Source organism: Anastrepha obliqua, chromosome 1, assembly GCF_027943255.1.
Source record: "Anastrepha obliqua isolate idAnaObli1 chromosome 1, idAnaObli1_1.0, whole genome shotgun sequence".
NCBI classification, from domain to species: domain Eukaryota; kingdom Metazoa; phylum Arthropoda; class Insecta; order Diptera; family Tephritidae; genus Anastrepha; species Anastrepha obliqua.
This window is the reverse complement of record NC_072892.1, coordinates 169,261,390-169,275,153: the sequence shown is the minus strand read 5'-3', so window position 1 is coordinate 169,275,153 and position 13,764 is coordinate 169,261,390. Positions and strand designations below refer to the sequence as shown.

Sequence of the window (13,764 nt, the reverse complement as noted above, 5' to 3'; positions counted from 1 at the left end):
TGATGCAGGTAATACTTTTTTAGAAAAAGGAAAATGACTCGTTGTTTATTTAATTTAATTTAAAAAATTTATACGACTTGTAATGAGATATGTAAGTACTGTTTACCACTGCAGAAAGAACAATAACAAAAACAAAGTTTGCTGAAAAACTATAGAAACAAATGGTTGTCTCATCAAAATATGCTCACAGCTTAAGTGATGCACTTTAAAAGACTGGGTGTAGGCTACAATGATGAACGCCGCAGCTGTAGGTGTGAAAAATAGGTAGCCCCGGATACATTCTAAGTGGAGGTTTGCAGGTTTCAGACTATAAATATAGGGTTTTTCAATAGGTGCGCTTCAACTTTTTTCCGATAGGGAGGGCGAACGACGCAATATTTTTTATTTTTCGCTTGTCATTTGTAAACTTCATTAGTATATATTTCATCATGGAACGCTACACACTTGAGCAACGATTGCAAATCGTGCAAATTTTTTATGAAAATAATCGTTCTGTTGCTGCTACTTTAAGAGCATTACGGCCATTTTACGGTCCATTTAACAAGCCGTCCCGTTTTGGGGTTATGTGAAGTCATTGGTCTAGAGTAACAAGCCGGCGACGATTTGTGAGCTCAGAGCCAATATTGAACGCGAAATTGCTGGAATTTCGGCCGATTTATGCAAAAGAGTGGTCGAAAATTGGGTTTAACGATTGGACTTCGTAAAACGTGCACGCGGTGGTCATGCAAAAGAAATCGAATTTCATACTTAAATGTATATGTTCAAACTAGAAAAAAAAAAAAAAAAATAGTTAAACAGTCAAACCGTTTGTGTTTTATTCAAAAAAGTTCAAAAGTTGCAGCGCTCTTACTGAAAAACCCTATATTTTGAAAGTAAAAATTAAGTGGCGGACATAAAATACACTATCCGACGAATAAGTAAAAAAATAAGTTCGTTGTTCTTGTTGTAGCAGAAAAGAAAAACATTATCCATACATGCACGAGGAATACTGTTGGAGTGACAGTCCTTAGCCGGACCTAACTCCGAGTCGATCTGTTGACGCAGAACGGACTGTCGTGGGATATTTCTTGAAGAAGACTAGGTTGGCCACAAGAAGAAGAACTGAGGATGTAATAGAAAGGCTAGTTCATGTGAAAAAGAATCGCGTGAGAAACGTGGAAACTATGTTTTAAAGAAAATTCTTAAATTAAATTGGCTCCTTTACTATGACGGAGTTACAGAAATTGCAAAACCCGATTAATTCAGAATAATCAGTCGCAAAATGGCTCCTCGTTAAGAAGGTCGCATAGATGTATCGAGTAAAATTAAAATAAACCAAGAGTATAAACGTGTAAATTGTTTAAAATGTGTAAATTGGTAAAGAAACTACCGTATTAACGGTACAGAAAAAAGAAGCTGCCGTATTAAGGGGGTATTCTAGTCTAGAGGCCCGAATTTCGAGCATTTTTTGACGATGAATAAAAAAAAAACTATTGATATTTTTACGATACATTTTTTTATCATTTATTTATTCATATATTAGGAGCACACAAAATAAATTTGAAAAAAAAAATGAATTTTCATGGAGTTATGCGTCCTTGAAGTGGAAGGGGGGAAAAAAGGTAGTGTCCACGTCGTCACGATTTCTACCCTTGTGGTCATCTGAAAAAAAAAAAAAAATTCTTAATTAATATGAATGTCATTATCGTATGAACCAGAAAAAACGGGGGGGGGGGAAATGTCCATAAAATGGCGGCTACTCAAAAAATTGAGGTCGATTTTTCTCTTATTTTTAAGCTTTCTCGAATTGTTTACACATATTAAAATATTGAAATTTCCAGTTTTTCGAGCTTCATACGATAGAGATATTTTTTAGGAATATTCATGACAAATTTCAAGCAAATCGGTTGATTAGAACTTGAGATATCGTGCCGACCGTATCGAACGAAGTAGTTTCGAGAAACACGCGTTTGAATTTCGCCGTCCGCTCAAACCAGTCTAGCTGTCGCGTCGCTAAAATAGTTGTAATTTCGAAAATAATTCGAATTTTGCAAAATCCTTTTAGGGAGATATTTTTGAATACCTAAACTATCGAATTTTGAAAAAAAAAATTTTCGATTTTTTCAAATTTCTAGACTAGAATACCCCCTTAACGGAACAGACGAGTACAGTTTTATGATAAAGAAATAAAAGCAAGTGGAATATCCTGGCATTTTATGGATTTTCACCCGCCATTTAAATTATGAATAAAACGAAAAAAAACTACTACAAAAGCTACATTTTCTTTGATGATTTTTTTCTTTGTCGCAAACTGTAAATTCTAGAAAACACAACATATAAACATTTCCAGATTATTTGACCCTCCGCCTAACCTTAAAATCTTATGTACAAATATTATTGTATACATTTCAGCTGGGAGCAATCAAATGCTTCTTATCTCGCTCACTCTCTCTTACTCATTATGTCAATTCGCCAGTCACTTGTGCGTCATACAATTAGTCTCTGTCCTAATTAGTTGTTTCAAATCAGCAAAGCTAAAGCTCTCGACACTCTGTAACGAATGCATTCTACTCAGGCAGTGACCTTCAAAAATGCGAAATGTTTTTAACAGCAAAATATTTGCTCTCATGTTGTTAGTGCATTTAACAGTGGCTCGCAAAGTGTGAGTGCGTTGAATTATTTAGTGCATTCAGTGCATCGTAGCCAAAGAAGTGATGCTAATTGCAATGCTTATGTGCGTAAATACCAGAAAAATTGCCAGATTACTGCAAATTAGTTTTAATACTCTTGCATAAAAGCAAAAAATGCTCATTATGCGGGCGGAATTAAAAAAAGCTAAAAGAAATATGAAATCAAATTTTCTGTTATTTTCAAACCATTAAACCGATTATATTGAACTTGAGACTTAGTTATTGGCATATATACGCTGAGGAACAAAATGTAAGAATGTAAGAATAATCAACAATGTGAAATATTTTGAAAGATTTTATTTTCTTTTCTTTAAGCTATTTTGCTTATTTATTTTATTTATTATAATTATTATTTATATTTTCCGCCCAAAAAGAGGTTAGGGGTACTCAGAATTTTCAAAAAATTAGCTTATATTTACATTTTCTTAAAGAGTAATATCTTAAATATGTGAAAATTTGAAGTGAATCCAACAAATACTTTTCGAGTTATTCAACAATTAACAAAGGGCGCTCGAGCGCTCCGGATAAGCCACAAAAACTTTAAATGCGTTTTTCTCCAAACTATGTTTTTTGAACTGGTGATCACTGTAACTTTAAAACCGCTAGATAGATTTCAATAAAATTTATACTGCTTTTGAAAAACATAAAAAACTCGTGCCTAATCGAAGAATTTTTTTTTCCAAAATTTCGATTTTTTTCAAAAATTAATTATCGGTTTTTTTTCTCGAAAATCTGAAACATATTTCCTAAGGCCGCCATATTGTTATTTTTGAAAAAACAGAAGCCTCAATCAGGCGCAATTTCCGTTGTCCAATTGATTTAAGATGAATCTCCAAGGACTTGTAATGATCACCACAAGGGACTTCTGGAGAAAGGGACTCCACACAAACAGCGATAACTTTTACAATTATTAATTTTTTTTTTTTTTTTTGAAAATTTGCTAAAGTCAAGTCGAAACATGATGTATTAATGCTTTGTTTTCATTTTTGTAAAATAAAGCAATTGACTAGCAAAAAAAAAATTATTGAAAATCATCATTTTTTCGGGTCTCTGACTACCCCTAACCACTAATGAAAACACAATAAAATAATAATGAAAAATTCTTTATTGTTTTTCGAAATATTCTCCTTTCAAGTCAATACATTTCTGCATACGCTTGAGCCAATTTTCAAAGCAGTTTCGCCACTAAGAAGTGGCTTCGTGGCTGATTCGTTAAAAAATGTTGCTCTCGCATTTTATTTTTGATGGTCGGGAACGCAAAGAAATCATTAATGCTAAATTAGGGCCGTAAGGCGGTTGACCCATTAATGCAACCTTTCGAGTGCTCAAAAACTCTCTTGTTTGAGAGAGAGAGAGAGAGAGAGAGGCGAGCTGTTGTTGTTGTTGTTGTATCAGGGACTTCTCTCGTCAGTGTAGAGTATATCATCGGTCGTCTTCGTCAGGCTCATCTAAACGTAGGCCCAGGAAACATGCTGTTTCGAAAGGTTGGGTCCAGAGGGAGTGGGATGTTAATTGAGTGGATTTTAAAGGCCATGTGAAAAGGTGGTTAGTGTCGTGCGGAGTGCCTTCACATGCCAGACATAAGTTAGGTACATGTGTCGGGGTCAATTCTGGATAAGTAGGAGTTTAACCTGCTACAATAGCCACAACGTAATTGTGATAACCTACTAAAGTTGTGATTATTACTAAAATTAAAATAAAAATTAAAATTCTCATGAGGAAACTGGAACTCTTCATTTGCAATGGGTGGTTGTTGGACTCCGATTACGGCATTCACTGGATGGGAGCTTATGAAGGTGGTAACAGTCTCCCGGTGAATGTCGTTTAATGTCTGTCTAAACACTGTCCGGTCCAGAAGGTCTCTGTTTGTTTTGTCCTGGATCTCGTCGGCGTAGTGTAGTAGGTGTCTCCTGACGTACCTGGGAGGCAGTTTGTAATGCTCGCCTTGCTCGTCTTCGGCGGTTGGTGTTTTCCTTACTTCTCCGAAAGCTTCAGACAAACAAATGTTTGTGTACTTTTACAATTCAGAATTGAATGTTTTAATGGTCAGCTGCGACATGACCAGATTTTTCGAAAAAACGAGCGACCATTTGCTTCAAGGTGCTTCTTCCTCGAGCAATTTTTGTTGGATTAAGCTCGTCTTGGAAGAACCATATTGTCGATTGCTGTTTTGTTTCAGACTCAGATGTATAGACGTAAGTGGTGTTTTCGGTGCTAAGGTTCCTAATTACTGCCAGGACATTATTGTCAATATGGCGTTTTTCGAGAATTTTAATTACATCTTTAAGCAAAACACCCTATCAAAAGCTTTTGTCAGGTCGATAAAACATAAGAAAGCTGATTTTTTATATTCAATAGCCTCTTCGACAAGTTGGCGCCAGATAAAGATGGCATCTACTGTCGATCTGTTCCGTCTGAATCCTTTTTGCTCTTTTGCAATGCCAGTTTCCGCAATATAGTCAGCTAATATTTGAGCAAAAAAATTTAGCATGAGGCTAAGCAGGGTAATTCCCCCATAGTCTAGTAATTTCTTATTGCCCTTTTTGAAGATAGGGATGTGTAGCTGTGCTCCCAGGCCGAAGGGACTGTGCGATTTTGCACAATGAGGTTAAACAAAGTCCGAAAAGAGACTTCCTCTTCATCTTTTCGATAAAAATATTGAATTACAGTATCGAATCACATGTAGTAATATTGCAAAGACCTAAACTATAAAAGGTAACTCTCGTATTAGGACTAAGAATTATAATTTACTATAAAAATAGTGGAATATTCAGGTTATGTGGCAACATTGCAGAAGGAAGTGTAAAAAAATTTCACTGCTACAATTCTGCAACGGCCATTTTTTCATTTCGTTGTGAATTTCTTTACGTGTTTTATTTGAGTTTTATCATAATGAGGTGTGTACGCGAGTAATTTAAAAAAAAAGGGTTGTGAAGCACCTTATATTAGTTTGGGTTACTCGACTCATGAAATCGCAAAAAAGTACAACCTTTTTTGCTAATGGCTAAATGAAATATTTGCAAAGTCGGAATAAAAAGGAGCCGGAATACCTAAAACATTCAAGAACACGATGAAAGACACATTGGATGGAAGGCTTCTTCTTCCTTCGGACAAAATCAGTACTCCAAAGGCTGGACTACCTCCATTGGAGCGAAAAGCAATTGTTTGGACGCTATGTCATGCTTTAAAAAAATGAAAAAAATGAAATGTGCACAAGAGGAAAGGGACATATTCAAATATAGTATAGCAACTCGATACTTTTTCAGCGATGTAGCTGCCAGTGTAAACACTTCATTATGTGTTTAGTCTTTTTTTTTGTCATAAATTATAAAACTGCAAAAAGCGTTATTGACCACTTGACTAAAATCAATTTGGTGAAAAGATTAGAGAGCACTTTCTCGACATAATAATCTCGACATTTTAATCATAAATCACCAGGAACGGTAATCTTTATTAGTTTAAAAATATGGATTATTATTTATTATTATTTTTAGATAACAATTTTTAACAATATTTGTGTAAATTTCACTATAAAGTTTTGTTAGTTTATTAACTTTACTATTCTCACATAATTTTTGGACCTAACTCTTTTCTATACAGGGTGGTACATCTAACATTAAAAATTTAATTTAATTCAGCTATAAATAAAAGTTTGAATATTTTTAAATTTTTTTTTTTTTTATTGAGAAAATTTGAAACATATCATTTAAATGATTTCGCAAACTTACTGGAAAATCTATATGTCAATAAATTTTCGACAGTTTCGTCACTTATCTTATGATGGCAACTTAATGTTCCCATTGCTGAATCGTTTCTGGAAGTTGTTGGAAAATTTTGTCTTACAGCCTTACAACAGCCAATCCATTTAGTGAAGTGAAGCGTCTTCATTATTTGAAGCGCCGAAACTTCGGGGTTTGGGCTATGCAATAACTATGTTAGGCGCCTTCTATTCGCCACTTCGCTGCTCGCTGTCTTCCTAAAAATTTGCATGTGAAAGCAAGAACAAAGTTATCGAGCAAGATTCACCGCTAGCGCTCATTAGACTGGTATAACACACTGCCTTACCAACACATGTAATTTAAGGCAGCTCTCTTCCCGCGTTGCCAACATATGTTCATTTCTACCAGTTGCTTCATCTATTCGCCACTTGCTAACGCTTAGCGAAAAGAAGAGGCCTGTTATATCCCTATGGCGAAACTCTAACTTGCACTTTTTATACGAGGAATCTTATTGCTTTAATTAGACCATAGTACAGGGTTGGCCATATTAAACTGACCCATTGAGTAACCCTATAACTTTTTACTGTAATTTGAAATCTAAGGTTTACGTCAACAAGCCAAAGACACTAGGCGCACTTAAGGCCAATATCCGACGGGAAATAGCCGCCATATCGGCCGAGACGCTGGCCAAAACTATGGAAAACGCCGAAAAACGGGCACATTACGCTATACGAGCTAAGGGCGACCACTTGCGCGATATCATATTCAAAAAGTGATGTAAACGAATCTCCTTGAACTAAATTAAATGTTTTTCACAATGAAACACAAAAAAATGTTTCTTTTTCCATATTTTTTTAATAATCACATGGGTCAGTTTAAGATGGCCAACCCTGTACATATCCAAATACGTGCTAAGGGCGACCACTTGCGCGATATCATATTCAAAAAGTGATGTAAACGAATCTCCTTGAACTAAATTAAATGTTTTTCACAATGAAACACAAAAAAATGTTTCTTTTTCCATATTTTTTTAATAATCACATGGGTCAGTTTAATATGGCCAACCCTGTAAATAGTCAGATTAATATTCTTCATTTTTCTGATTTGTTTTACTACTACTGACATCAGAAAGTAGGGGGAATATGCTTATGACTTTTAAATTTTTTTATTTATACCTCTAAATCTATTTCATTACACTGCAAAAAATCACCTTATCGGAAATTGTATACTTTTTACAAATAGCGTCGTACGTCAATCATATTTGACATTTGTGAACTAGACAGTATAGAGGCCCAGAGGCCCCAATGGAGCGCGTAAAGAACAAAATAAAAAATTCCATCAATCGAAATTATTATTATTTAGTTATTTTTCTTTTGTATTGACTATTGTATGACTTATTCATTATTATTATTGATTTTTTTTTTTTTCATTTATTATTATTATTATTTTTTAATTTGTTATTATCATTTTGTTATTTTTTATTTGTTTATTATAACTATTTTTTTTAATTTATTGTTATTATTTATTTAATTATTTTTAAATTTAAATTTATTAATTATTTACTATTTTTTTAATTTAATATTATTATCTATTTTTTTAGTTTGTTATTATATATTTATTTTTATTTCTTATTTATTATTATTATTTTTTAATTTGTTATTATTTAATTATTTTTAATTTATTCATTATTATAATTTTTTTTTTAATTATTTTTTTTTTATTTAATTATTATTTTTTATTTAATTATTTTTAAGTTCATGATTATTATTTATTGTTTTTTTTTTAATTTGTTATTATTATTTAGTTATTTTTAATTTATTTTTTAAATTTATTATTAGTTTTTTTTAAATTTATTAATATTTTTTTATTTATATTTTTTTATTATTTATTATTATTTATTTTTTTTTTATTATTATTATTATTTTTTAATTTAATATTATTATATATTTTTTTTTTAATTTGTTACTATTTATTTATTTATTTTTACTATTTATTTAATTATTTTAAAATGAATTATATTTAATTATTGTTTTTTTACTTTAATAGTATAATTTGTTTTTTAAATTTGTTATTATTATTTAGTTATTTTTATTTATGTATTATTAGTTATTATTTTTTTAAATTTGATATTATTATCATTTTTTTTAATTTTTATAAATTTATTTTTTTATTATTATTATTATTTTTTAATTGGTTATTACTATTTAATTATTTTTTATTTATTTATTTTTTTTTTTTAATTTATTATTATTATTCGTATTTTAATTTATTTATTCTTATTTCTTCCTTTCATCTCCTCTTATATTATTTATTCAAGAAGCATTTTTATTTGTAATATTGTATGACATTTTTGCAAAAGAAACAATTATAAATTAGAATCAGAATAATCTAACTAGCCTTTAGGCTCAAAATTTTAGCAAACCGACAACATTTCATGTACCCAAAAATATTTGTTATTCTTTGGCAAAAACTAAGTAAAAAAATAATTGTCATGCCCAAGCAAAACCAAATAATTTTATTAAAAAAAAAAAAAAAAATTGGCATGAGTAAATCAAGTAATTATAATGTTTAGGTAAAAAATATAAATAAAAAATAATAATTAAGACCAACAAGCTCAAATATCTAGTTAGGTTAGGTTGGTATGGTTGCCCAGGGAATAAGCACACTTGGGCGAAGAAAAACGGTTTCGTCCTTTGTGATACCATTATGAAGGAGGTGAGATGAAAGAGGAAGACCGATGGGATACAGGGAGAGGGTGGGGAGAGGTGGTGCTGGGATGGTTAGGAGGAAGGGGTTTAGAGTGTGTGGATTACGAACGATGCCTGTGCTGCGTTTGCGTCAACCGCTTTGTGCAGGGCAGCTAAGGAGAAAGTGCTGAGATGATTCCACCTCATCCTCCATACATCCATCGCAAAAAGGACTTGAGGTAATTCCAAGTCTCACAGCATGCATTCCTCGCGCATAGTGACCTCTGAAAAAACCCACGAGATTCGAGAGGCTACCTAAAATTAAATAATTTTTATTATTCTTAAAAAATATAAATCAAGTTGGGACAAAAAATATAAAAAAAAAAAATATTATAAAAATAACAATATTACCAAAAATAAAAATAAAAAAAATATTTATTACCAAAAAGTCAAATAATTTGTATTCTTCCCGAAATATAAATCAAGTAATTACTATTTTTACAAAAACAAAAATAAACAATTATCTATTATCAAAAAGACAAATAATTTGTATTCTTCCCAAAATATAAATTAAGTAATTACTATTTTAACTAAAAATTAAAATAAAGAATTATTTATTATTAAAAAACTCAAATATTGTACTTAAAATCAAATAATTTTATTCTTCTTGAAAAATATAAATCAGGGACAAAAATGGAAAAAATAAAATAAAAACTATAAAATCAATCAAAAAGCTCAAATGCAAACATAAACCTGTTTTATATTCTTCCCAAAATATAAATCAAGTTGGGTAAAAAAATATAAAAAAAATAAAGAAAAAAATGTTTGTGAAGTAATTCAAATTTTTGGATATAAAATAAAAATAAAAAACTAGTTATTATTATAAAGCGCAAATATCTACTTAAAATCAAATAATTTTATTATTCTTAAATAATCTTTATTATAAAAAATCTGAAACACTAAAAATTAAAAAAATTTATTATTCTTAAAAAATATTTACTATAAAAAACTCTAATTCTTGAAATCAAATAATTTTATTATTCTTAAAAAATATTTACTATAAAAAAGCTCAAATACTTTAAATAAAATAATTTTATTATTTAAAAAAAAAACATTTATTATAAAAAAGCTGAAATACTTAAAATCAAATAAATTTAAATTTTCTTAAAAAGTCTCAAATACTTAAAATAAAATAATTTTATTATTCATAAAAAATATTTACTATAAAAAAGCTCAAATACTTAAAATAAAATAATTTTATTATTTTTAAAAAACATTTATTATAAAAAATCTCAAATACTTAAAATCAAATAATTTTATTATTCTTAAAAAATATTTACTATAAAAAAGCTCAAATACTTAAAATAAAATAATTTTATTGTTTTTAAAAAACATTTATTATAAAAAATCTCAAATACTATAAAAAATTTCAAATACTTAGAATAAAATAATTTTATTATTCCTCAAAAATATAAACCAAGTAATTATAATTTTTGGACGAAAAATAGAAATAAAAAAAATAATTATAAAATTAATCAAAAAGCTTAAATACAAAAATAAATTTGTTTAGCAAAATTCAGATTAGGAAAATTACAAAATTACAAACAATAAAAATAAAAAAAAATATTTATTATCAAAAAGACAAATAAATCAAAATATAAATCAAGTATTTATTATTAAAAAAAAAATTAAGAAATATTTATTATTAAATAATTTAAATTTTTGGGCATAAAGCAAAAGTAAAAAAATATTTATTACCAACAACCTGAAATCCAAATTTTTTGTTTATTTTAAATTATTATAACTCTCCGCCTCTGTTAGTCACTCATATGTCAGCTACTTTGAAGTAATTCTCTTACTACAACACAAATGACAACTACAACACAAATTACAAAATATCCTCGACTCATCCCACTGGTGTTTTCTAATGTGTTGTTGTATATTACATATTAATTTTCGCATAGCATCTTTTTCACGCTCATACACAAATGAAGCTTTACAAATGTCACCAATTTCGAGCTGCTAATTGCCGTATGGACATAACTAATTTTTCATCTATTTTTGTGCTGCTTGACACCAAGTAATTATAGTGTCACAACTCCGAGCTCCTTGAATTGAACTGACATAAGTAAACATGTATGTACGAGTATGCACTAATTTATTCACTTTACTTATTTTCAGTTTGCAATGAGCCGTCTTCTCGAGAAGCCCAGCATTGCGATGTCCCTTAAGTCGTCGTCGTCGTCGTCGTCGTCGTCAGGTAGTCAATTGTCCTCGAATGCTGCAGTGGCTGGCAATGCCACTGGTGGACTAGGCATCACTGCCACTGAAGTTGCTGTACAAAGCCAAGCCGAAGCGAACACAAATCAATTGGCGGCGGTGACCAGTTCGAATACAACTAATAATAGTATGTAAAACATGGTAAAAATTCTAGTATTCATAACTAACTTTTGTGTCACTCTTCGGCAGCCCACACAATTTTCGATGAAGTCTTTATAAGTTTGGTATCCGGTTCAGCTGCCGGCGCTTTAGCGAAAACCACTATCGCGCCGCTGGATCGCACGAAAATCAATTTTCAAATTAGGTAAGCTGCACAAAATTTATTCAAATACTAATACCCGATTTTAATATAAATATTTTATTCACTTCTCTACAGTAAAAATGTTCCCTACTCATTCAAGGCGGCAATTAATTTTTTACGAAATACCTACGAGAAGGAGGGTATTTTGGCGTTATGGCGGGGCAATTCAGCAACGATGGCACGCATTGTGCCTTACGCAGCCATACAATTCACGGCGCATGAACAGTGGCGCAAAATACTACAGGTGGATAAGGATGGCAGCGAGTAAGTGGGAGCTCAAAATTATAGCTCATTAGATTAGATTAGATTTGTGGGGGGTTGGACAAGTCCAAGCAATCAGTCAGGAGACCATTGTACTACACCCGGATAGATTTCAGTAGTAAGAATAGAGCTAGGAAAGATAAAATGTGGGTGGTAAAGCGGATAAATTAGTTTGAGGTCACTCTTCCACAAATCTCTTGGATTTATTGATGCATTTTTAAGAGATCCGGAAGAGGAAGAGTATGAACTTTATCCATACTCAGTATATCGTAACCCAATATCCTAAGTCTGATTCTGGAAAAAGCCGGACAGTTACAGAGAAAATGCTCTGCAGTGTCGTCATCCTCAAGACAGGATAAGCATATCGGGCTGTCGACGACTCCCATAGCAATCATATGCTGACCACAGACGTTGTGCCCTGTGATTATCCCCACCAGTACTCTCAGGTCCTCCCTGCTGAGTTTTAGGAGAAAGGTCGCTATTTTCCTGTTTGGTTCTTTCACAAAGCACTTGGCTACTCTGCACGAGTTCAACCCAGACCAACGTCCTCTATGGGTAGACCTCATGAAGTCGTCAATCCATAGTTGAATCGATGCGGAATTGACACCTAGAAAGGGTTCAGGACCTAGTGGCATACTTGCAGAGCCTTCATTTGCCAGTTTATCAGCTAACTCGTTCCCTGTAATACCACAATGTCCAGGCACCCAAATAAGACTAACTTTCAGTTCAATGTTCAGTTTTGTCTTACGTTCGCCGACTAACTTCGAAGCGCAGCGTGGATTAGCACATTGAATATGAGTTCCATTTCAATTTCTTTTAAGAAAGAATGAGTATAGTAAAACAGTGATTTTGAAACCTTCATAAATATCCTTTCAAAGTAACTTTAAATATTTGCACTTTTCTTTTGTTCTGCACAGCACCAAAGGCAGACGTTTTATAGCGGGATCATTGGCTGGCATAACTTCCCAATCGCTGACATATCCATTGGATTTGGCACGCGCCCGCATGGCTGTCACAGATAAATACACTGGATACAGGTATGTTTTCGGTAGATTTTGAAAATTTGTGTTGCTATACTATTTGAATTTGCTTTATTTTTATAGGACCTTACGACAAGTTTTCGTTAAAATTTGGGTTGAAGAAGGGCCGCGTACACTTTACCGAGGATATTTTGCCACCGTGCTGGGTGTGATACCTTACGCGGGGGTATCCTTCTTTACCTACGGCACTCTTAAGCGTGAATATTATGGTAAGTTTTCAAAACCAATGCTCTGATTAGAAAATAGTGAATTTATTTATATAGATTTAGCAATCCCAACCACATTCCACGCCTCTAAGGTAGTAGCAGTAGGGCAGCTGATTCCACTTTTTTGTATAATTTAATCTGATCTCTAAAGCGTCAAACTTTGTTAATCAATTGTAATATGTTGTTGTTATGTTGAGCGGCGTACTCAAGGAGCACTCTTCAATAAGCTACTGCCTGCCAAGAATGCTAGAATACAAGATTGTGCCTTTCCAAGGGCCGTGACGTCAGCACAGAAAATAAACAAATGAAAAGTGTAGGAAGCAAAGAAGAGGAACGAAACTGAGTGGAAAGACAAGAATGTTAAATAAACGGTTCACTAGATAGGGCTAGTGTGCTGGGGCGGCACCCCTTGGTCGGGAAAAACCCGAGTCATTCCGGTAACGTAGTACCGGGTGTCATGGGAATGATGTTAGAGGAACCAGAAAGGCTATGCCAACTAGGCTAACCTAACCATAACTGTCAGCCATATTTTTTACAATTAATTACTTAATTTAATTTAAGCTGCATCGCAAATTAATATTTCACTTACTTTATTTCCGCC

At 32.0% G+C, this 13,764-nt stretch overlaps 1 protein-coding gene across 1 annotated transcript in view; it reads left to right on the top strand.

Annotated features, from left to right (window-relative positions):
* LOC129240683 (mitochondrial coenzyme A transporter SLC25A42) overlaps positions 1 to 13,764 on the top strand; it is a 65,337-nt gene that overhangs the window by 48,944 nt on the left and 2,629 nt on the right. Inside the window, exons 2-6 of the mRNA XM_054876623.1 lie at positions 11,257 to 11,482; positions 11,545 to 11,659; positions 11,732 to 11,920; positions 12,835 to 12,954; positions 13,021 to 13,166. Coding sequence (XP_054732598.1) covers positions 11,263 to 11,482; positions 11,545 to 11,659; positions 11,732 to 11,920; positions 12,835 to 12,954; positions 13,021 to 13,166 — 790 coding nt within the window. The 5' untranslated portion in view covers positions 11,257 to 11,262. The remainder of the gene's footprint in view (positions 1 to 11,256; positions 11,483 to 11,544; positions 11,660 to 11,731; positions 11,921 to 12,834; positions 12,955 to 13,020; positions 13,167 to 13,764) is intronic.